Source organism: Branchiostoma belcheri, unplaced genomic scaffold (genome assembly GCF_001625305.1).
Source record: "Branchiostoma belcheri isolate BF01 breed outbred unplaced genomic scaffold, Haploidv18h27 scaffold121, whole genome shotgun sequence".
Lineage (NCBI taxonomy): Eukaryota > Metazoa > Chordata > Leptocardii > Amphioxiformes > Branchiostomatidae > Branchiostoma > Branchiostoma belcheri.
Window position 1 is genome coordinate 25,271 of NW_017802614.1, and position 24,284 is coordinate 49,554.

General features: G+C 41.6%; 4 protein-coding genes across 15 annotated transcripts in view; 2 read left to right on the top strand and 2 right to left on the bottom strand.

Moving 5' to 3' along the window:
* LOC109463037 (sugar transporter SWEET1-like) overlaps positions 1-4,418 on the top strand; it is a 7,743-nt gene extending 3,325 nt beyond the window's left edge. The window contains exons 2-7 of one of the 2 annotated variants that reach the window (XM_019759718.1): positions 1,398-1,524; positions 1,856-1,933; positions 2,355-2,478; positions 3,550-3,711; positions 3,899-4,018; positions 4,175-4,418. In XM_019759718.1, the coding sequence (XP_019615277.1) occupies positions 1,457-1,524; positions 1,856-1,933; positions 2,355-2,478; positions 3,550-3,711; positions 3,899-4,018; positions 4,175-4,255 (633 nt within the window). In that variant the 5' untranslated portion in view covers positions 1,398-1,456 and the 3' untranslated portion in view covers positions 4,256-4,418. Of the gene's footprint in view, positions 1-1,348; positions 1,525-1,855; positions 1,934-2,354; positions 2,479-3,549; positions 3,712-3,898; positions 4,019-4,174 lie in introns of those variants that run through there. The other variant, XM_019759717.1, reaches the window with a different exon arrangement.
* A 52-nt stretch (positions 4,419-4,470) lies between these two features.
* LOC109463033 (D-threonine aldolase-like) lies at positions 4,471-9,208 on the bottom strand. 2 transcript variants are annotated; one of them, XM_019759714.1, is made up of 10 exons: positions 8,724-9,208; positions 8,037-8,132; positions 7,488-7,651; positions 7,019-7,114; positions 6,635-6,716; positions 6,330-6,411; positions 5,862-5,995; positions 5,704-5,769; positions 5,215-5,292; positions 4,630-4,946 (listed from the first exon to the last, which is right to left on the bottom strand). In XM_019759714.1, exons 1-10 carry the CDS (start codon positions 8,913-8,915, stop codon positions 4,815-4,817), a joined length of 1,122 nt encoding a protein of 373 aa, XP_019615273.1. In that variant the 5' UTR covers positions 8,916-9,208; the 3' UTR covers positions 4,630-4,814. The 2 variants fall into 2 exon arrangements, with proteins under 2 accessions (XP_019615272.1, XP_019615273.1); XM_019759713.1 differs by having other exon boundaries at positions 4,471-5,292; positions 8,724-9,204.
* A 336-nt stretch (positions 9,209-9,544) lies between these two features.
* On the top strand, positions 9,545-14,596 carry LOC109463032. The gene is made up of 2 exons (XM_019759712.1): positions 9,545-10,281; positions 12,146-14,596. Coding segments are annotated over exons 1-2 (2,217 nt in total). The 5' UTR covers positions 9,545-10,279; the 3' UTR covers positions 14,361-14,596.
* Positions 14,597-14,750: 154 nt separating this feature from the next.
* On the bottom strand, positions 14,751-21,690 carry LOC109463039 (myeloid-derived growth factor-like). Of its 10 annotated transcripts, none has more exons than XR_002139799.1 (8): positions 21,473-21,690; positions 20,211-20,264; positions 19,769-19,830; positions 18,800-18,887; positions 18,435-18,495; positions 17,616-17,705; positions 16,191-16,304; positions 14,751-15,909 (listed from the first exon to the last, which is right to left on the bottom strand). XR_002139799.1 is itself a non-coding variant. In XM_019759728.1 (7 exons), the coding sequence occupies exons 1-6, from the start codon at positions 21,662-21,664 to the stop codon at positions 17,620-17,622; spliced, it is 543 nt and encodes a 180-aa protein (XP_019615287.1). In that variant the 5' UTR covers positions 21,665-21,690; the 3' UTR covers positions 14,751-15,909; positions 17,616-17,619. The 10 variants fall into 10 exon arrangements, 8 of the variants coding, with proteins under 8 accessions (XP_019615287.1, XP_019615288.1, XP_019615284.1 ...); XR_002139798.1 differs by lacking the exon at positions 19,769-19,830 and adding an exon at positions 19,641-19,702 and having other exon boundaries at positions 21,473-21,689; XM_019759728.1 differs by lacking the exon at positions 16,191-16,304.
* Between the last annotated feature and the right edge of the window lie 2,594 nt (positions 21,691-24,284).

Here is a 24,284-nt window from a genome sequence, read left to right on the forward strand (position 1 = left end):
TTTCTCAGCACTCGGTATACAGAGGTGAGGCGGCTTCCGTCCTAGATCTCCAGTGCCGAAGTTACGTCAACACTTGGTGCCCAGTGTCGGCGGCTTCAGCACTGGAAACTCTAAATCGGCAAATCAAACCTTGTCTAAAAGGGGTATAGAGATCGATGCCGCCTTTGAACTCTAACACTTATATTTTCGAGATCGTACCGCCCGGGAAGCAAATTATAATCGGGGTGACAAGGTGATCGGCAGGACAATACTGCAAGGCTCAGATCCTCACATTTTTACAGACATAGACTTGGCCTACGATACTGTACTGTACGCCGCGCGGCCGACGTAAGCACCAGAGGCCCAGTGCCGAAATGATTTGAGAACTCGGCTCCCAGCGCCAAGAGTCACCGAGCACTGGAACGATCCAGTGAGGAATCCGTTACTTAGGGACTTCGGCACTTGCTATCCAGTGGTGAACGGCCTCCGAGCACTGGTAGCGAGTGCCGAGTGGAATTCAGCACTAGCTATCCAGTGGTGAACGGCCTCCGAGCGCTGGCTATCCAGTGGTGAACGGCCTCCGAGCTCTGGCAAACGAGTGCTGGGTGGAAGTTAGCACCGGAAAACGAGTGCCGAGTCAAGATTCAGCTCTTGAATTCCAGTCCTGACGGTGTTTCAGCACTGGAACAAAGCCGTTTCTGCACTAGAATTCCAGTGCGGAGCTTTCTTCCGCACAGGGCCCCGAGTGTCGACGCCACTTTCCCCGTGAGTTCCGCACTGGGCGGCCAGTGAGGAACCCGTTACTTCGGTACCCTTGCCTTCGGCTGGAACGTTACTCATTCTTGATTTCGTACAAACGTAATTTCCTTTGCAGTTAATACACGTGGCTGTTAAAGAAGGACGAAAGGAGGCAGGCTGATACACGAGTTACCAGTTTCGCGGCGCCATTTTGGGTCAGAGGTCACCCGGAGCAAAACAAGCCCGGCGCAGCTGGCGCGAGCATGTGAGTTCGCGGAAAAGTGCTAATACGCGTGGCCACGTTGTCTCCGGTTTTCTTTAACTTTAAAAGCTTTAAAAGCGTGCATTTTCCGTGCTGTCGCCAATCTACCGATAGAAGGGAGCGTGCATCAGCATGGAGCAAACCATTTTCTCAAATATGGGAGCAAGCAATCTCATGATGTAACGTTAACGTTAGTTTATCTTGTAATAAAAGTGCTTTTGTTACCAATGAAGGTTACAAAATATTTTAAACTTAATATTTGTTTAAATGCCATTCAATTTGTTTGTAAAACTGCATTTGTATCTGTCCTTTTCGATCTGACGTCATATTATTGGGGTTTCCACCCCGACTACTAATGGTCTCCTCCGACTAAGACATTTGACCTCAAGATGGCGTCGAAGTAACACAGTAGAAGCTGGTGTAGAGCGTTTTGATTTGAATACGTCAATAATTTGTATTTTGTGCAATATTTCAACAATGGAGGAGATAGAGGTGGTATCTACAGTCTGTCTGATCTTCACACTGTGCATGTTTTCCGCAGGAATGTGAGCAAAACTACTTCCAACTTTCGTATAAATTTATTCACAGCACAGTCAAAACAGGCATAAATTTGTTTACCAGGGTGGCCTAGATAATATGATAAAAGTACTAATTTGAAAACCCAAAGAAAGCAAGGAACTATGGACATTATTGATGTATCTATGATGACATATGTGCATTTTAATAAACTATTGGGTTTTGAGATGTAAGCGATTTATTAACTCTCCGCATAACTTTTGTCTATATAACCAAGGTTTGATATCATGTTATATAACGTTAACGTTGTATCAGATTGTATCTCATTGCCCTGTATTCTGCCAACATGTAACGTTACAGGCCAGACTGCTGGAGGATGTGGAGGACCAGAAGTACCCAGAATGTTCCATTTCTTCCCTTCCTGGTAACCTGCATCAAGTAGGTACCATTTCTACTAAAGTACAAAAATTGTAACGTTAGCTTATAACGTTAATCTATTTCTCACAACTCATCTTTATATTCACATCAATGCAGCTGAAATTGTTTACTTTAACTTTATGGTGGCCTGGTGCATAATGGTATATTTGTTTCAGGGACATCGTTCTTATTAGATTCAGATGAAAAGTTACTAGATATGGCAAGTATACGAAAGCCACGCCTTCCGCACTGGTGTTCCAGTGCTGTTTCAGTAGTCGGCGTCAGCACTGTTGAAATTTAATCGAGCACTGGGTTTCCAGTGCTGAAGCTCGACCAGCACTGGGTTTCCAGTGCTGAACATTGTCTCTGACTGAGTGCTGGTGTTCTTGTGCCGAATGCCTCTCTGCACTCGTACTTTGCTCAGATATGTCTTTTTTTTCAGTAATCTGATATGGCTGTACTATGGTTTGTGGCGACAAGACTCTACCCTGATCATAGTCAATGCTGTTGGAGCACTTCTCCAGTCCATCTGTATGTTCACATACATGGTCGCCTCTAAACAGAAGGTAGGTGTTTATTCGATACGTTCCTCCAGTCAAAATGTTCCCAAATTTCATGGTCTGATGCAGAAAGAAGTCTTCAGTAGCCAATGTCGTATTTATATGTTTTTGTGTGTGTGTGGTGTATTTGGAACTCGTGTCAAAAGTATATTTATTTGATTAATTTATTTATTTCCTGTATGTGTACACCTATGCCTTCACCTGTTTAAAGAGGAAGGTTGGACTATAAAACCACCCAATAAATTCGGGTACTGTAAACTCTCACAGCTCAGTCTGCAACTGGCAGCCGTGGTGAATACATGGGGAGAGCTAGGCTGAGATAGTATACCAAGTACACCTCTTCAACATTATGTGGAGACATGGATATGTACATGAAAAGTACATATAATATTTTACTAAACAACAAGAATATAGACTAACAGCTACACAGGCATGTACTATTACTCTCCAAGCAGAGGTGAGAGGGAGAGAACGTAGGATATTCCGACATGGCTAGCTAAGGGAGGCACATTTCGTGTGCCTCCCTTAGCTAGCCATGTCGGAATATCCTACGTTCTCTCCCTCTCACCTCTGCTTGGAGAGTATAGAAATCTAGTTTGGCTGTGGATAAGATGTGCAATTTGTGATTACAGATATAAGTTTTTGAAACAAACATGGAAGCTTGACAGAGGCTCATCTCTGCTGGAATTGTTCAAATTGGAAACTGTAGGCCCTTATCGTGTATAACGACTGCCAAGTAAATGTTACATGGATTGTGTTTGTTTGCTGCAACTGTCTGTGTCATTCCTTGTATGGCAATGTTTTGTTGAAAAACTAGTGAAGATAAAATACAACATTTTTCAAAACTTCAAACGTCAGTTAATATGCAAATCACTGTCTGTCGTCTGCTCCCATTGTTTCCACTGGCAGTCGGGTTCAGACACCCCGTGGCTTATAATCCATTTATGATGTTGGCAGCATGTGCGGGGTCAATTTAGCTACTAGATCCTCACAGGGGATAGTTTCTTTATTGGTGGAGGACCCTGGGTCCTCCAAGTTCCTCTTTAAGCTGTGACCATGCTGGTTTGTACCTTTCAGAGCAGGCCCATGAGTCAGATAGTTGTGGGTGTGGCTTTGCTGACCACCCTATATCTGTACCTCACTATAGTCATCACCAGTCAAGCCGTTCTTGTGGACCGGCTGGGGTTGGCAGGAGCTGGCATTACCATACTAATGTACACTTCTCCAATGATGGAATTGGTGAGTGTACAAAATTTCTTGCACTTCTCTTTGTGTGAACAGAACTCTCTGGGATGGGAACCCCCCCGTGTACATAATTTGTAACTGCACCCCTTGCTGCTTGCGCAGTAATCCATCTATGGATAACTTAATTACTTGTCTTTATGTAGCTCCCATTGATTGTGTTGTCCAACATCATCCCTTTCAGATCACTGTGATAAGGACAAAGTCCACCAGGTCCATCTCCAGGCCTCTGACAGTCGCCACATTCTTTGCTTCAAGCCTGTGGTTTTACTATGGCTATCTCCTGCAAGATCCTTATGTCCAAGTAAGTATGAAAACTAAGGAGTGGACTTTTGTGTTTGGCTTTGAATAAGTACAAATGGTGCAAGATTCTAGGATAAGACATTTCTCTATATAAATCATGTTCCTCACAGAGTGCAATCATCCCTAAACCTTACAGTTTTCTTGTTTCTGTTTGCAGGTTCCCAATTTACCTGGGATCATTTCCAGCATTGCCAGGTTCTTCCTCTTCTGGAGGTACCCAGGGGAAAAACTAGCTTGATTTCTCATGCATGAGAACATGGAAACATCTAAATTGTGGAATAGCCACTACATCATATTGAGTATGGGATGGAAAGGGCAAGAGTTGTTTCTCTCAGGGATAAGATTCTTGTTGTTTTTTGGGTGTTATTTTGTCAATTTGTGCAGTTTGCAGACAAATTGTAACATATATTAGTGATGACATGGCATTGGGCTAGTAGTGTCATTTCTGTCAATATGTAATATGTACATGAAACTTAAAATTCATTCCTTTTGTTTGACAACAGCTATGAATAGCCATAAATGATTATCAACTTTTGCTTTTCTCTTCACAGGATGTGTATCTTCTTTTAACAACTTGCAATAAATCACAAATTTTAGAATTATCATTATCAATTTTACAGCAAATCAAATGTTACATGTACATGTATATTTACATATGAAAAATGTAGGCTACCCCGGTAGGTAGACTATTTTTTCCTTGATGTTTCATCATTAGTAGTTTTATGGAGAGTCCCAACCTCCATGGTTGTCTTCTAATTGGAAAATGAACAGCTGTGGTTGCTCATTTCCACCCAGGTTTACACGCCAGGGCCACGGCCTGTGATTGGCCACAAGGCCTCCACACGCCCTCCTCTCACCCCCACCAGCCAATCATAGAGGTTGACAGTTGGATCACAGTGCCCTGGGATGAGCCATACTTGGTCTCCTATCTGGAAGAAGTACAATATGTACATTCCAATGTTTCAAACTGAGATTTACAGTACTACATGTATTATCTTATATGTACTTCAATACTACATCACTTACAAACATGATTGTAGAGGAGTTGGCTCTTCCTCATTGTGACAACATATTTCCATCACTCTCTAGTTCCCCCAGAGTCACTCTCATCTGTATTTGTCCACATACAATGTATACTGCAATTATTAGCCTCATGCCAGAAGGACATATTTTTATACTTTCTATATCTATGCCCACCTTATATGACCCCGGTGGTACCAGGACTCCATGTTCATCCCCTCCACAGTGGTACACAATATCAGTGTTGGGATAAACCTGAGGAATTATGGAGCAAATGAAAGGGAGGAATAAATGCATAGTTCAAGCAATTAGTCAATCAAGTCTGATTGTCTTCACAATTAAGAAACGGTACTTTGACAAGCTTTAAGTGGATGTGGACAACATTACTTGCTTCAAGTTGTGGACAAGATTACTTGCTTCAAGATGTTTTGTTATGAAAAACAGCAAAAGTTGGTTTGAAAGTCATGACATGCCTTGGACATGCCATGCTGCTGCTATCATGGTATATGGTGATGTTCCATGGATTTTCAACATAAGAAATTGCAAAACCACTACAGTTGTACTTAAACATTGGACCACAGAGAAATACAAAAACAGCAGACCATTGGAATGTATAAAGCTACTCTACAACTGTTCTTTAGGTCTATAACCTTAGAATGCTCCTACCAGTGGCACTCCTGAATCCATGCTTAAGGCCTTCAAACCAGCATCTACAACAGCACGGTTTCCTTCCTGTAAAAATAAAACATTCATATTAAGTGTGCCATGTGATCGAGAAACATTTCTTCAGTAGGAATTTTTAGAAAGTAATAGTTGTAACTTACAGGAACACTCTGTACAGTAGCCAGGACAAACAGGCTCTGGTGGAACTGGTGTACTGGCTGGCCATCCTCACCAAAGTTCCTTCCATAGTCTGCATCCATGAACACATAGGATCCTGGCTGGACTTCAGTGAACACTGAAATCAAGTAAAAGTGTTTTTATTTACTTCCGGGACCCATACAACCAATTGACTCATTTAGTTATTGCCATCGTGTGACGATTTTTGCATGGTGTAAAAGATGAAGATCAGAAGAAAGGATAAGAGGATAAGAGGACACAACAGTTCTACACGTAAAGGGGTGAACCACTCTAATGTATCTTCTAATTGTCAACACCCTTTCTATTAAGAGATAAACAGCTCAAATCAGGCAAGAATAACAACATTATGTATGGATCCATTCGGGTAAGACGAAATAAAAATAGGCTGATGAAGTCCATCCTAGAAAGAGCTGGCAGTAATAACGTAATACCTCCGCTGCTAGCCTCGTACATGTAGGTTCCAGTTCCTCCTCCCGTCACATAGTCACACTTGATGTCTTCATCCTCAAGAGCCTGTGGGATGATATGTGTTCTGTATCACTTATTTGTCATATCATTGTAGGTGAAAGGCAGTGCGATATCCAATAAGTTTCGAATAGTTGATACCATTGTCGTTGATGATATATGGGACTTTTATTTTCATGAATATGTACTGTACATATTCCCCAGTATGATTCTATCGTAGCCTTAATAGAGCATGAGAAATGTACACCATTTTAACTTAACCACGTGGTACCTTTAATGCTGCAGCTGCCTTGTCTACAGCTTCAGCCGTGGCTCCTGCTCGCTCTGCTGCCTTGCGAATGTGCTGGTTGGACCTGAGAATAAAATGAAAACATCACGGCACATCCAGAAGTCCGCCAGCTATTAACTGTGGAGCATTTCTGCTTAGACGAGGTTGTATATATTTGATACCCTGGTATCCATCCCTAGTTTTAGCTCCAGTTTAATCCGATGGTCATTCCCCCTCTGCATAGCTATAGGTAAAATCATATCAATAACAGTAAATAGTATGTTGGGCTATTGTTCTTCAACTTCGTTTTATGGCTGTATCACATGGCCTATCAGCACCATCATCTTAACGATACGTTCTACTAGTATATCATGAAGCCGTACGTACCCTTGGTAACAATGGAGACCTTTAAAGGTGAGATTGGGCAAAGTTTGGATTAGGCTGGCGAGTTTGACAACTTCGGGTCCAGGCAGTACACCACACCTACATGGATCGAAGGAAGGTTCATCAGAAGTGATAGATTGGAAAATAAAAATGTATCTTGACTCAAAGCCTGTGCGTAAATATAATGTCTTTATTATCGTATATCGATTTTTCTCGCCTATAAATTTACATAAATTTACTGCATCAGTATCGAGTTAAAATGACGAACAGCATTAATTCCTAACACACATGCCAGGTGAACTCACCCTGGCTTGAGTTAAGGCATTTTGGCATCAGGACAACAAAAGCGAGATTGCCACCAATCCGACTAACCTCCGAAGTCGATCGTAATTGGTTTGTCACTAATTAGAACATTCATTTGCACCGAGGACACACCCTTTTTGTGATAACTTGGGGAAGTAAAGATGCCGACCTGGGCATACCGACGTTGACATCAACAAGGACGCCAATGTTGACCCCCATTCTGTGGGCGGCATCTGACAGGTCCCTGACATTCTGTTGGCTGTCCGCCACTATAGACACCGTGGCGAGCCGCGCCAGGGACATCAGTCTGGTCAGTTTGGAGCGGCTTACGATCTAAAGGGTTGAAGTAATGGGGGATGCAATTTATTTTGAGTTTCAAATTACTAGTAGCACACCCTCAAATCTAGTGACCATGTCAACAATAATTTTTTGTGTGTATTGGGTTCTTTTTATACATACACGTACAATGATTATCATAATAGATATTTTTTTACATTCGAACATGTAATCACAAGACGTGGGACACCAATTTCAACTTATATTAATGCCGCCACCAACACATGGGACAATACAATACTCATTTTCACCTGAGCGAAGTGAGGAAAGTCATGTAAAGTGCTTTTCCCAAGGGCATAAGATCGGTGGCATGTCAGGACATAATATTTGATTATGTAATACATGTGCTGGTAAAAGAAAAGCACGTGAACGACAACACTACCTCATTGGTGACAAGAACATCCTCGACACCTCCGTGCACCATAGCCTCGGCTTCCGTCAGCTTCTGAACACAAACACCCACAGCGCCGTGAGACACCTGAGAGGAGTAAGAAATGAAAAAAAAGTACGGACTTTCACTCATGCCAAAAAAATAAATAGAAAGTGTCCCTCATGCAACCAAGATCAGATCAATCTCTATCCACGTCTATCTGCTACAACTCTGAATTGAAAAATTAACAATGGGAGAAAAGATTGCCTAAACCCGACCAAATAAACTAGTATAGCATCTGTTAAAGTGAACAATTCCAGTACACTTTAGTTAGCCTGGTATCCAGCCTTGTTAGCTTTAGTCCGCTACCCAAGATCCGCTCCCCGCTCCTGTTGGCGGGGAGCGGATCTTGGGTAGCGGACTAAAGCTAACAAGGCTGGATACCAGGCTACACTTTAGTATGTTTAGCCTACTTTATAGGTCAATCAGTCAGATATCGATGAGAAAGATGGGAACAAAAGGGATGACAGAAGGAAGGAAGAAAAGAAGACATCTCTAGTGTAACGTTGTAACATGTTCTCTGTCTACACTCGCCAATCTAGATTGTAGTATCTAACAGCCCATAGCCCGCCACTAAGGTACAAAGTTCACAACAATGTACATCACCAACCCATAGGAAGGGGCGTATAGCATAACCACCTGCAGTTTGGCCAGTGTCGGGCACTTGTGCGATTTAGCATGGGGTCTGAGCTTCAGATTACTGTACTTCTCTAGAGTCCTTGGCATCGTTTTTAAGTTCTCTTCCAACTTGTCCAAGTCCACCAGGAGAGCTGGGGTGTCGATGTCGCATAGTGCGTCTCCAATCCTACAGGGGGCGCGGGGTGCCGCCATGACAGCGCGCTCTCAGTACTGTCAGCTGGTCCTTTCCCAAACCCGGCCTAATCGTGACAGGGCGGATAGTAGCCTGGCTTTACCTTGTAGTCTTATATAATGATTACCCTCCCGCAAATGGTATGGAAAGGTCCTTGCGGGGACACAAGTTGAGAAATAGTGGAACGTCAGTGTCTGTTACTCCTTCCAAATGATAAGCGCGCTCCTCTCGACCCTGACGGAACGCGTGCACTTGTTACTCTCGGCCCAGAATGATGCGTTTACAGTGTCACTTGGTTGGTTATGGGCACATCTGTTTGATTGACGCTTGGCAAGATCATATGGATTTTGAGACTTTTTAGCCATTAGTCAAATTTTTGTTAAAAAACTGAAGTCATGATCATTAAATATTCCATGGTGCCCCATGCGACTTTCCCTGAAATTGTAATTTGTATTTTCTGCGTAAACTGCAGAGCAACAAAAAAAAGCAATAGAGGCATTCTTATCAATATATTTATGTACATGGTTAATTGAATAAAAGAATAAGTTGGGCTGCAGCAACCAGTGTAGTACTCCACAATGCACTTACGACACAGGGAATAAAGCAGTAAAACCATGACTCCTACCCTAATTGCTCTACCGGGGTCTTTTGGAAATTCTTCTTGTATCTCGTTTTCGAACAATGAGAATAGATTAGGTCAAATGGATCTGGATCAAAGGGCAGTAGTACATGGGGGTGAGATCGTACAAGTGTCGGCCGGTAAATTCCGGCTGTTATTTATGCCGTGAAGAAAGATTTCCAGGGCGCATGGGCAAACACCCACACAGGACTTTGCACTTCTTACCCCAGCGTCGATATGAAGTGGCTCTACCGTAAGTTTACCTGTTGAATTATTGGTTAAACAAAACCCTGCATGTGCTTGGAAGGGGTGTTACTTCTCAAAGGACTCAACCTTTTATCTTACTAATGTGATTTGAGATGGAGATAAAAATGGGGAAAAGGTGTCTTTGTCAGATATTCAGCCGGAGTAGAATCTAGTTCGGAAGTGAAAGGCGCGCTGTCAAAATCGCTGTTGAGTTTATTGCACCCCTCAGACATGAATGTGTCTACCCCAAGGGTATAAATGCCCAAAATAGATCAATTGACGTAAAGTATAGGCTCCGCTCCCTCACTGCATCACGTGGTGTAAAATATCCAGACGACAGTAACTTCTGATTTGGAGTTGTTCCGAGTTTTATTGACTAACAAGTTACCAGACAGACAACGCTGAGTATTACGTGTCCATCCAAACTTTAGGATGACTGATCTGACACACAAGTGAGAGAAGGGAAGACCGGCGGAGCTGCATGGTATTTTCGGATGGAATTGTTGTGTCCGGCACATCATGTAAGTAGGCAATGTTGTCACTTTTCATCAGGTGGGTTGTTTTAAGAGTGTGTTAAAGGCTTAAAGTAAGGTTAAAGCAGGTTCTGCCAAGTGGAAACTTGTCACCATCAGGTATAACGTTTTGAAATAAATGAGAACATTTCTTATCTGAAGGAAGTATTCTATTTTGGGCATGAGTTAAATGTTGACAACTAAGAAGTGACCGACAGGTGACAAGGCGGTGCCCCGCATTCCGCTATTGCATCAGTAACTCACCTGTCGTATCATGAGGACACCGCCGGCTTATCATAACTAAATACGTAACGACAATCTGGGTGGCTATAAGTAGAGCTCAGATCTAGAGGACGAAAAGGCCACCACACTGTGCATCTATATTAAACATAACTGCACTAAACCTTTCTTTAGCAAAGGGGACGTTGATGGTTGTGTAATATATGTATAGTAAGGGGCCTGCAGTTCTATTCAAAAGTCATGTTCGTGAGTTGGTGAGGGTGTTCTTCTGGAAATACCTCCTTCTTCTTGAAATGCCTCCTTGTGGACATATTTGATGCAACCTGACATTTTCAAACTGCGAGAAACAAATGCAAGGTATGTGGATATTACATAGCCTGTACTAGGCACTCGGTGTGGCAAAATGTTCTCTCCCAGTAGGCAAACTTCCCTGGCATCTCTCTATTTGGCCGATATGATTTGTACTCTTTCCAGCCGTCTCCCGAAGCCCGGTAGAGGCTAGAACAAAAAGAGAGGCTCCGGGATCCACAATTTTTCTTCGAGTGTAAAGAATGGCTTCAAGCGAGTTAACGTTAGAACACCCGGTCCCTTTCCTAGCTCGCGTCGGAAATAGCTTACCTAACCCGGATGGCAGGTCATCTAGGTTACGTATACGTGTGTTTCATTTGAATGTGTTAATATTGTGAAACGTGCACCGCGCACTTACACTCGCGGTCACTGCACGTTGTCAAACCGAAGTACCAAAGGTCAATCCAACCAAAGCTGCGATAAAGTAAAAAGTACCCATCTTTTCTTTTTTAAAAAGAAGACTTCATTGTTACATAGAAGAATTTCCTGGTTTAAAAGGAAGAATTTATTACTACCATACATTTTTTTTTTCTTTTAGAGGGGATTTAAATTCACGGCAGTGAGGAAATGAGGTTTTCACGGTCTTAAAAGTTCGCGGTTGAACAATGCAGAAACACAAAACACATTTTTGCAGGTCATGATTTTGCAGGCCATCCCGGAGACCTACGCGAACATTGCATGCAGGATCTATACCGTTATATTTCAAGGCTTCATGTGGCATGGGTACCTACGCGTATTTTGATTAATGAAAATTATATCCCCAGTAACTGGGTGGGTGGACCCCTAGCCTGTGGGGACACAATTTAGGCACCTGACTTTAATGTCAATCTACTGTTACAAATCCCCCTTTCCTGCCACACAATCAAAATAACTACGATCACACATGCAAACACACAAGATCACTATACACGGAGGTAAGTTTTCTACTGATATGTAATCCAACAAAATTGATAACATAAGTCATAACAATGGAGATAACCGGAATAACCGACGGTAAACCGAAATAAAATTTTCCATCCATTTTTTTTACCAAGTTAAGTCTATATATAGTCTCGTGCAACGCCCTGCCAACGACCTTGAGGTACTCGGTGTGTTATGTCTGGAATTGCGTACTGTCTGGAGCAAAGAGTAAAGACAATGTGTGAAAGAGCTCCGCCCTACATGCGTGCGTCACTGTGCTGTGATCGGTTTCTAATATGGTTGTGTTTTGGTGCAACTTGCACTGAAATGGCGACTTGTATGCTTAGATTTTCTGTACCGTGACAAGTTCCATTCCACTTTACAGGGCAAATTTATCGGCAAATATGGACTACTCGCACAACACGCTTCAAGAAGAGTACAACGGACCAACCAGAAACTTCCACACGGGCTTCCATTCACATGGCACTCCGTATGTACCCGTGGGTAGACTTCCATTGATCACAGCAGAAACGACGTCATTCCAAAGCAGTAGGTTTGGACCCAGAGGATCGATACCACACCTACCGAACCGATGTGTGTCAGGACCAGGATTCGTAGATTTTCGGCCTGATGCGCAGATATCTAGAGGTAGGGAAACCTGTTTCTGTCCGGACTGTTTGCACCGATGTAGGTCAACGGTCTCCGAATGCCTTTATAAATGTACAAATGATTTGAATGCAAGGACACCCACATTCCCCGACCAAATGCATCCCACCCACGTCTCCACAGTGCACGGAGTGTCACCTCACGCCGGGGCTTTCACAACTACCCATTCCTATCATAGAGGAATGCAGTCGGTGGGTTTTCGGCCGCCACAGCAGCACTTCATCAATTCTGACCGTAGTAGCTCAGCATACACCCACATGATGGGAAACGCTGACGAGGAATACGTGACCGTTCCGGAACCGATGTCTGCCCGACCAGGCATCCGGTCAACGAACCCCGCCGACAACCAAGGTCGGCCGATAGACGAAGAACCTCTCGACCTTTCGGCATCTGGGAGTAGTGCCAAGGTTGCGTTCTTCAACAACAATCAGAAATGCAGACGCAGCATTGGCACGGAACCTCTTGCAAAGCGGATACGACTCTGTCATTCTCAAACCCAACCAGCAAGAATTGACACCCGTCGGTTAGTGTCTTCCCGTGATGTCCTGGGGACAAATCTGTCCACGTGCACAGAAAATCCCGACTTTCCAGGCTCACACGAGGAACCAGCAGGTGACAGGCTTGAGTTCCTCCAGGAGTCTGCGGAACTTCCAAGAAATGTCGTAACACAAATATCAGGTTCTGAACCTCAACTCTTCGCAAACTCCTTCCTTGGTTTCTCCCCTTCCTCACCGCAGAAAGTCGCAGAAAGCGCACATTATAATTCGTTAGAAGAACCTACCCAACGGATAATTGCTGAAGAAAATCGCCAGGCTGCCTACATAAGAAGCAGTGACGGCCGAGGTGAAGGTAACGCGAGGACAATGTCGTTAGGCATGGCTTCACCGGACTTACAGCCGTGGGTGTCCACTGGCAGTCCATCGGTAAACTTACAGTACGATCACGCAGTCTTTCGCGCCAACACCAGTAAGCATACCGTGCTTATACCCCTAGGTAATGTTATCGTCCCTGTTCAAGGCATCCGTGCATTCAGGATCGCAGAAAGGCCATTGGTAGTGCAATGCAAGAGTGCCCTTGCGCCACAGGAAGAGAAGAATGACGAATATGTACAGTTACGACAGTACCTGACCAGGGACAATGGTCTTGTTGGGGATCAAACACATTCTCAGGCTAAAACAGACGTACATCACCAATTGCCTCCAAATATGGAAAGGCCATCGTCTAAAGGGCATCAAGTGTGCCAATGCCCCTCTAACAGAATGACAGAGAGTTGTACAAAGAGCAAGGGAAACAGAAGCCAAATCGGGACAGATGAGATTACCTGCCAGCCGCCTCTACCGCGGCACCGACCAGAGGATGGAAATTCACTAGCGACATCGCCGGATGCATGCATTACAAGTTCCCTGCCTCTTCTTGTGTCTTTACTTACAGGACAAGCGGAAGCATCTTCCGGCCGCCCCAACGTCTCCTCCCATGTATCTCTGCCGCCAAACGTTACTAGTACTGCACCATTCCTCTCCCCCGAGCCTCCTTTAGCACAAAACAATTCAGACGGCATTAAGTCCAAACGAAGTTCTGTGACTGTAGGTTCGAATGGTGTGAGCCTATCTGCTGGAGACCACCGGCACCCTGAGCAAACCAACACACCGTATGGACTGGATGAAAATGTTGCGCTATCCGCCGCCCAAGTGCCGATTGACTGTCCCAACTGGCCATTACAAGGGAACTCACCACAAGCCGAACAGCCTGAATCACCAGGTGTATGTGTAAACCAGAAGACTGAGAAGGATGGGTGCACGTGGATTGACCAGGCGATCGAGGGCGTCGTGTTGGGAGCCCTCTTCGACCGCCCTTTCTCAGAACTCTTCGACTTCTGGATGAGTTGTCAGCCTGTATTCCTAGTGACGGAAGGGTCAGTTCACGCACTGAAGTAACACATAGGGTAAACTGTGGGTCAAACGCAAGTCTGTACAAACAGCCGAGGCGTCTTCATTTGCCATCAGATAAAACTAGTTCTGGGACTGAGAAACAGGATACAAAACCATCGTCTTGAAAGAACAAGCCACATGTAGTCCTGTTCAGCACATGTAAAATATGAGGAGGCTCCATCCATATTTAGCGAGTCAGTTCTGCGATAAAGGGACATTCAATAACCATGCGATTATCTAACCGAATATGTCTAATGTTAATGCTTTCTTAATTTTGTTGGAGTGGACCAGTAACACCTATTCCAAAGATTAGACAAGATACAGAGAATGCTGTTACTAATTAAAACAAATTTCTGAAGAAAAAAAACTTTCTACACAAGAAAGACATGCAGAAAATTTCTACAATGACAACTTTATTTTTAAAAAAGTCTTATAAAAAGAGGATGTAGAAGTGAACAACACTAGTTAAAACAATGCTTCTACCAGATCCATTCTTCAAAACTATCAGTTATTCTCATTATCGTGGTCATCTAGCACACAGCTTTTTTTCTAAATATGCGAAGTCTGCATCCTTTAAATTTCTCCTGCATTCTTTAGGTCTCACCAGTAACAGCCAAGTAGCAACTGTGTAAAAACATGCTGTCCAGGGAAGATAGATCATGACATGGAATTTCTAACTCTATACATGTGTAGTGTAAATCTGACTACTGCGGTAATCATTTTGATACTGAAACATGATTTTGTAGCAAAATGTAATGCTTTAGTAACAACTGATTGACAATAAAAAAACTAAAACTTAATCATCCGTGTAAATTTTTTTCACAAGTTACATGATTGGAACATGATTTGTATCTGGCATTACAGCAGAACATCTATCTTAGTTTTTCTGTTGAACTACAAAACTAGACATAGAAATAGTGTAGAAAAGGTTCCTGGCTGCTTCACCATCTACATTACACCACCAAATCAAATACACCTACAAAAAAAAGAGTCTCTAAGTAAAAAAACTGCATCATAAAACTTGACAAACTTGTTATGCAGCTCCTATATTCATATGGCTTTCAACATCAGCGCCAACAAAAAAGCACGCAAGTTTAAGTAAAATGAGGCACTATATACATGTATATGAGGCACTACATAGAGTGGTTTAGGACAGCATGTTAAGGAAATTAAGTATCTTTTGTTAATGTTTCACTTGGATCACTGCAGTACCAGAACACAGATTCAGAGTTAGATTCAGGTTTGTGAAGCTGATCAAGTTTCTTTGGTTGTGAGGTAGTGTTCCTTCATTGATCCCACAAAATGAATAGCACCAAAACAATTGCAGAAACTAGTAAATATCTCACAAAATGCTACTACAAATACTACCTCCATTACAGCTAGTTGTTTGTTCAACATGTACTGCAACTACACATCAAAGAATTAAGTTTCCTTTAAAATCTGGGGATGAAAAGCATGATGTTGACTCATCACAGTTCAGTATGGGGCTCATGGGGTATGCCTAGTGCCACCAGACGACTGAGGCGACCCTTGAACTTGCCTCGCCTAGATGACACTGCAAATAGAACATACTTGTTACTGTACAGTTCATTGAATAAAAAAAAATCTAGAACTGTTTTATTGCAGTGTCCTGAGAAAAGCTTGGGAATATGTTTTACCTGCCATGAGACAACTGCATTCCTATTTAATAAAAGATTGAGAATGTAAAAGCAGAATACAAATACAGCTTCAAAGTAACTTTACCGAAATAAAAAAAAATATTGGCTGCGATCAGTAATAATTTGAATTTCCCACTGGCAATAGAAGTTTTGTAAGTGATGAGGGTTAGTGTCTCACATGCTGTGCCTGTTATGGTCAGTAGATGGCATTATAGCTCTTCACGTGCACGGTGAGGGCGTGCAACAGCCAGCAAACGGCTCAAGTGACCTTTGAATCCGTCAAGTGATAACACTGCAAAACAACATTTAAATGGAATGTCTAAAATGTCATGCAGACATGCACCTTCGGTTTATTTGCACCAACTTCTGAAAGACTGCTAACTGTAGTTTTGTAAGGACAGAACTCATGTTACACATATTGAATTGACAATGGTTGAAGACTTTCTTTTAGTGTAATCAATTTGTTTAACTTGTGCAGGTCTGATATTGGCTCAGAAGTTGGGCAACGCGATTAATAATACAGCACCATCGCTGGTAATATTAGTTGAAGCAAGGAGGCTATATTTCTTTTAGGAATATAGCCTTCTTGGTTGTAGAAAGGAACATGCCATCATCAGAGAGAAATGAACTATCATTCCATTCACTGCCACAAGATAGTACCCTGACATGGCCTTTATAATTATTATTATAAATATATAACAGATAAAAGGAGCATCATAAAAACTGCAGAAAACTTCAAGCTTTAAACTTCAGAAAAATGCTTAGATAGAAGAAGGCAGGAATAGCTAATATTTTGCTTCAGTGGAAACAATGTGTTCATTCCTCTCTGTATAAGAAAATACAAACAAACTGTCTTCTATTTTGGGTTGTATATTGTGTAATTGTTTTCAATATCAAACTAAATTTGGTTGCTGTGGATTAAAACAAAATGTTTTTCATGACAAAACAGGTTGATTGATTGATCATGGCTTTGACAAGTTTAATCAGTGTGATCATCTTGAGTTTTGACAGTAATAGTTATGGTAAATAATCATATAATTTGTCCACAAGGGTTGGCGTTCTGGGGCGGGTTATTTAATTTTCCCAACAGCAGTAGTCCTCTGGCACCCACTTTTAACAGGTTATGAGGTTAGGCAGTAGTAGTAGTAGTAGTAGTAGTTGTACTGCGTGGAGGGTTAACACTTTGAAAAGTATATTTGTTGTTGCACCTTGAAGAAGCAGTACAGTAAGTTGTTCATGCTGCACTAAAGTTCCTCATGTGGATGGTGCATAAGTGCCACAGCAAACAATCTGCTCATATGACCTTTGAACTTTCCTGGTAAGGATGCAACTAATACATGGAGGAAAGTGGCAATGTCAGAACAGGCGCAACATTTGTCAAGATCAAACATTCACAGCTGCAGAGATGATAAGAAATTGATAGCTCTGTTAATCATCACCCAGCTATCTGCACTGTCATTGGACAATCCAATCCATTTCCTCACCAATCAAATCAAATCCACTTCATGTTTCTTTCCACATAGCTTCCCCAATCAAGGAGACAGTTTGTCTGTAAATATCTCAATTGCATTGTAATAGCAACATTCAAACAAAAACAACGCACTGCTTTAGAGCTCTTCATGGTGAATGTGGACACCTCCAACTCCAAGCATTCTGCTGATATGACCTTTGAACTTTCCATGCACTGCAGAAACTGACGTGCAAGGGGAAATGGACCAGCAAAGTCAGCAAATAATAGTTCAAAAGTCTTCCGGTAAAGACAAGAACATTTGTTTTCTAACACAGATATTTGCAGTATTAGGTATAGTCAAAGGGTAAGTAAATTAGACAACCTCAACAGTGTGACATGGTCTCATCATAAACAGCTACAAGTACAACATACTGGACACCTTATTGGAAGGTGATTTAGAAACAATACAACCAATGCTCTTATAACTCCACTGGCAGATTGGTAAGTATCTAACAATTCAAGCCACAAAAGCCTATGTACTGTGTTCTGGTTCAGTTGTTTGCTACATTCTTGAACAGAATTAAATCACAAGTTTTTCTTGGGTCACGGGTCATTTTAGAGCTTTAAGCAAGGAGGTAACTTTGGAATGGTCAATTTCTGCATGGGGATAATATTAATCCATTTTTGCAACAAATTGATTGTGGGCCGTGGGATAGATGTGAGGTGAAATGTCCTGCATTTGCTTGCAAATGTAGGCCTTCTAGTTTCAATGTAACATTCATACAAAATATTGTATAAATAAGTACATGTATATTGGACATACTATTTCAAGGAGGGCTTCATAAAAAAATACAAATGTATATTCAAACTGAAATATATAAAAATTGTCCCTTACATCCCCCATATATGAATCATAGAAACACACAACATCAAATCATAGACATTCATGACTACATGTAATTGATGTTTTACCTTCCATATTGCCTTTGTCTACCATGTACTCCTCTGCTGGTAGTGACACGGAAGGGTCACCCTGAAATACACACATGCAAGTATTAGTGCCCACATGTATGTTTGAATGAAGTAAATCAAACATAATGAACTAGTAAGAGGCTGCTTCAAGCACACTGACTCACTGAGGTACCATGAGTATTTCAAATTGTACACAATTTACTTTTTGCTCTACATCATATAGCATAAGGAATATTCTAACACTTAAAAGCCATTGTATTTCAACATCATATACTTGTACAAACCAGTACATTGCCTTGTAGTATGAATGATAATAATGAAACTTTATGTTGCATACTAGTAATAGAAAGAACTATCTTGCTTACATATGCCTCTCCATAGTTGATTTCATTGACTCCTATCAGGGACATTTTGAACTGCTTGAAGTTGAGCTCAGAATTGGTGGGGCCAGGCCTATGGAGAAACAGAGTGAGGAAACAATCTCAGTGAGTCAATAACTACTCCAGCAAGCTCTGATAAAATTTAATGCTTCAGAAAATATTTGTTACAAAACTTTCCTTGACAGTGAGTAGTATTATTGCATTGAGTACAATTACTCAAATACCACATTGATCATAAAATAGCTGGAAATTGTTAAACCCAAACTGGTATTGTTGTGGCAGGCCAATAGGGATAAAGTGGTCAAACATGCTACATCACTATTCTAGATGTTCAAACATCATTTCGGCAACTGTTTAGACATTAAGAGCTACCGGCCTACCGCCATACCAGTGACATCTTACACAGATGACAGGCGAAGATGGCAGGCAAAAATAAAAGCATTTAACTTCAGTGATATGAACAGCACCAGATGTACATCACCAAATTTGCAAAAACCTCGCAAAAGGCATGCAATAAGAAACAGTGTATTTTTGTCACAAAGTGAAATTCAGGTAAAACAGATACAGTTGGTACATGTAGTTCTCCTAAGAGGAAGAAAAAGACCCAAAGAAAACAATGAATGAAAGGCAGCAAACACAGAGAAAAGTGTCTTGAAATATGTCAGCAGATATTCTTCAGAAATTTGAACAAACTGTCTCTTTCAGAATAGACACTCAGAATACCACAGCCCAGACCCTCCCTCCATTTATGAAACTCGTGCATCAAAAAACCAAGAGTTGCAAGCAGAGAAAATCCAGAAATGTGACTCTTTAATATACAATGTACCTCTCTGCGAAGCAAGAATATGAGCTTTTGTCCGCAGCTGTATTTAGTGTAAACCTCCATGTCTGAAACAAAAGGAACAATGATGTTGTCAATTCCTCACAGTCTTTTCAGAAGAAAGGTAATATTACCTCTCAATGATGCAGGAATATGATGTTTTATCCGGGCTCTGAGACATTGTAACCCGCCATTCCTGCCAACAGAACACTGTTTTAGTAGAAATTCAAATCCTTCTTTTGCTATCCTGGCATAAATACACTCCATACAATGTTACAATACAGTTGTGTTGTTGTCTTTCGTCCATAATTTCTGTTAGTACTGTATATCATTAACGTATTCATAACATCCTTCTTAGTTCTATCATTACTTCTGAGAACAATTTTCCTTGGATAAAAACAACATGTAGATGATGTGTTTACCATGTATTCATCACCATTGCATCTACCACCTTTCTAGGAAAGAAACAGTTTTGCTGCTTATTTGCTATTAGTATTACAGATATTTAATTGAATGCCATTACATCATACACATAATTTGTTTCCAATAAACAGGCCTTTGCTTCTTGAAACATACCTCTGTTTCTCCTTTTGGAATCTCGTATGAAAGTCTGCATGTGAAAACATCATCCTGAAATCAAAGAGTTGCAAAGCTGATTACCTTGTAAGAATGCATTTACTTATGAATGAATATGTGTACACATCACAATAGTATCATTACTTTACATTACTGCTGTGTATCAAGTCCGGATTCAAGTCCAGGTTTAGGTTAGGAACTCCGAAGTAAACCAATGACATATACAAAATTGCATGTTGGAAAACATTTTGTAGTGCGCACTGCGCCACTACCAGGGTTTAGAAGCAATATATCAAGATCATAGATGTATGTTTGTTTGCACACACGTCTGGGTGAAACCATGGAGGTAGAAAAGCTAAAAAGATGAAAGCTAAAAAGGCTGACACTCTAAAGACTCTAAAGGCTAAAGACAATGCCCAATGACAATGTTTTCTTTACTTTGCTGCACAGGTTTTTTGATCTATTTAATTTTAGGTGGCTTAGAGTGAAAAAAAAGAAAATATGCTTGCAGCAAGATGCGATGGTTCAAATTCATAACCCCCTGCTGGTACTTATAATGCAATTTACATTAGAATTTATCATTTAGAAATGAAAACAGAATATCCTTGTCTGTCTATGACTCATTGAAATAAGTAGGAAAAAAATCTTGTACTTGTCAATGTACAACATAATTATTGTTATAAGTCAGACAGGAATTTCTTTACATAATAAGGATATGATTGTTGGAAATATGGGGTGATGGAACTCTGGACTGAATAACCCTTCATAATTTGCCTAATTGGTTTAATTAATTCCACAACTACAATTTGCATGCAGACTGGCATATGCATGGCTGACTTGCTGTGAAAACACCCCTGCAGTCAATATGCAAATGTCACTTGTGGAACTAATTACACCAAAAAACAATTCTGCTCGAGCTTGAAGATTCTTGATAGCGCAGATTGTACGGGAATATGTACGGGAATAACAAATGTATGAAGACAGAGCAAACATAATTGTGTAGTGAGAGACTGCAGCTCAGTTGTAACCTCCTTCGTGTGCGTATCAGTACCGTTATCTTTTTCATCTGATTCTGAGGCTGTTGTCATCTTTCAGAGTTTCCTATCTTCAATAATTCAAACTGAAGACGCAAGCCACGTGTAGTAAATTCTGCTTCCCTTCCTCCAGGTTCGAGGGCATGGTACAAGCCGAGAGGGTAGAACTAGAAGAACTATGTTTTTATAATATAAACGTTAGTACACAAAAATACGCCCATGGCTTACCAGATTCCTCTCGAACGTCTTCAGACCCTTGCCAATTTCAAGGTCAAAATCCTCAGAATACAGCCCGTCGGCCTCGTACTTGAACTTTTCGTCTTTAGGAGGCCAGTCATCCGGAAGTTCATCTGGGGTAACAAAGACAATGGAAGATACAAGACAGAGAAACACGAACAAACTCCTTCCCACAGACGCCATTTTGGACTTCTGAGTTTAGAGCGCAGGCGAAGATGATCCTCGGACCAATCACAGCGTGAGTTGTATAATCTCGTCCAATCAGAACTTGTCAAAGTTGCGATATGTGATTGGTCACCAAAAAATAACTTTATCCTGCCACGTGGAGTCTGGAAATGCCTCTCCTGCCTGCCCTGTCCCGAACTTTCTCAGAAATGCCGACGCTTGCAGGGGAACTGAGATTGCGTCCCACCATCCTACAAGATGGAGGTGAGATCGTGACACCGAAGCCGCCTATAACCAAGTCCTTGGTCACCCGGCCAGAGGATTTCACTACAGTATTTCGTAGTGTGTGGTGAGTGGTCATTTTGGAAGGAGGACTGCGAGGAGTCAAATTCTCTGCCGGGAAAAAAGTTGCCCTATCATATTTTAAGAAAGATGACACAGATGGCCCTGTCTTCTTGTCGCTGCCTTGTCGTCGTTCTTCTTATCTGTCCGCCAGGGATGACCCATTATAGCCTGGGGCCTGGGTGCCCCCTTTTGTAACGGGGTTCCTTTATTCGCAAAACCAAGGGCGTTTCTCGATTTGGAAAAACAAAACGAATGGTCATTCATAAGCCTTATAATAGAGCACGGCAGGGAAATCGCTGAAGTCTCACACACTCAGTAACATTATAGGCAAACCGAGCTTTGCAGTAGGGGGGCGAGTATAAAGAAATTCAGCATTTTGTGTGTAATATCTTGGTCGTTTCGAGTGTGTTGGATCAAGTAAAATCTAGCCAGTCCCGTTACTTCTGCGCTATAACGTTACAGACCACAGCATCATTGAAGGGGTTTTTCTATTTTCTGATTCCAGCCTGTCAAAGTTGAAGCCAAGGACGTTGATAATGATATCATGACGTCCATGATGGTCAAACCATGGAGGTATAATTTCAACTTATAACGTTACCTCCATAAAGGTAAAGGTATACCTCCATGCAAACCAATGACCTCCTTGGATTAGAAGTTGAATGCCCCCCCACATCTGCTTGACGCATGTCGATAGTCCGACGACAGCATCCAGACGTAAAATCCTTTACAGCGACCATGATGTTCTTATGATCCACACTTTTGCCACAATATAGAGATATTAAGATACGCGTATAATAGGAATAAAATGTAGAGTTTTGTCAGTAGAATAACGATTAAAAGAAATATGGTGGTATAATTTGCAAGGATCTGTACTTATAGCGTTTGGATGTGATCTTTTTCGGTGAAAGGTTATATTTTCTCGTCGAAACAAAAACAGCTGACACTCTATGGTCGACACTATAGCCAACGTAAGTATAGTTCACATCCTCTCGTACGTGAGTTGTCGGTTGGAGCAAGGAATCTTTTTAAACCTCCTTGGTTGGAGAATGCAGTCTCCACCAGGCGCGTCGTTTTGTTGCAGAAAAGATAGTCTAGACGTTGGCTTTTGTTATGTGTGTGTGGGTGGGGGGGGGGTGAATTTGATGCAAAAAAAAAATATTAAGTTTAACCAAGGAGGTTTAAAAAGAGACCTTGGTTTAACGTTACCTATGCTATTGTCGAGATCATGATGGTCCTTTTTCTGTACCCCTTGGCAGGATAATCCAGTGAATAATACATTTTTTCACTGATTGACACGATCGTCTCGTCAGTAAGTCCCTATTAGAAACCAATCAAGCCAAGAAAAGCATATTTCAGACTAAAGAGTAATGGTTACTCGAGTACACCTATTAAACAGTTAACGTTACATCCTTTCATCCGTTCACAGCCACAATTTTTTTTCCACAGTTGACTGGAAATTGCATTGTAGCACGCCTAAAATATGAACTCACTGAACAAGTTCAAGCAAGGATGTTCACCACTGTGATTTAAAATTTAGTTTGTTTTGACTTATAAGTTTCCTCATGTTTAACATCTTCAGAATCCGGAGACCATCACTGAGTGGGCCATACTGACGCTGACCACAAATCAGTGTGAAAGAGACTGATGCTACCAGCATGAGTCAACCTGCAGTAGAAACCGACAGACCAGGGAATAGAAGCCCTGCAGTCAAGGACAAAAACACATTACCTAGAGGCAGCCCCGATGCTAAAGGTGCATTTGTACCAGTCTCAAACTCCTCCACACCATCCAGAGGACAAATGTTAAGTGGTTCTGCCGATACACAAGTTGTGGATGGTCCCAAGGGTAGGTCACTTGTACACAGTACACCTGAAACAACAGTTGCACCTACAGGAAATACCTCAAATACTGCAGGTGCCAGATGTTCCATTGGGACCAATGACAGGTAAGGTAAGGCCATGTTGATTTGATTGTATGGATGACATCCTCCGGGAGCCCCAAAACTGATGCGCGCGTGCGAATAAAAAAAAAGTTTTGCAAAAAAAAAAAGTTGTTTTCATTATGAAATCTACGTGGTCATGAGGGTTGAACAAATGGGACAGAATATGGTTTGGCGAATAATCTAATCTTCAAGTTCATTTCCTTACAATTTCGTCTTTTTTCGTTTGATTTTGGCATTCTACGACATTGGTATAGTTTTTACTTATTTTTTTGTAACTTACGGTATATTTTTGCTCATTTTGCAATTGTTTTGTACGATTTACAGTATGGTTGAAAACTTTTTTTTTGTTGG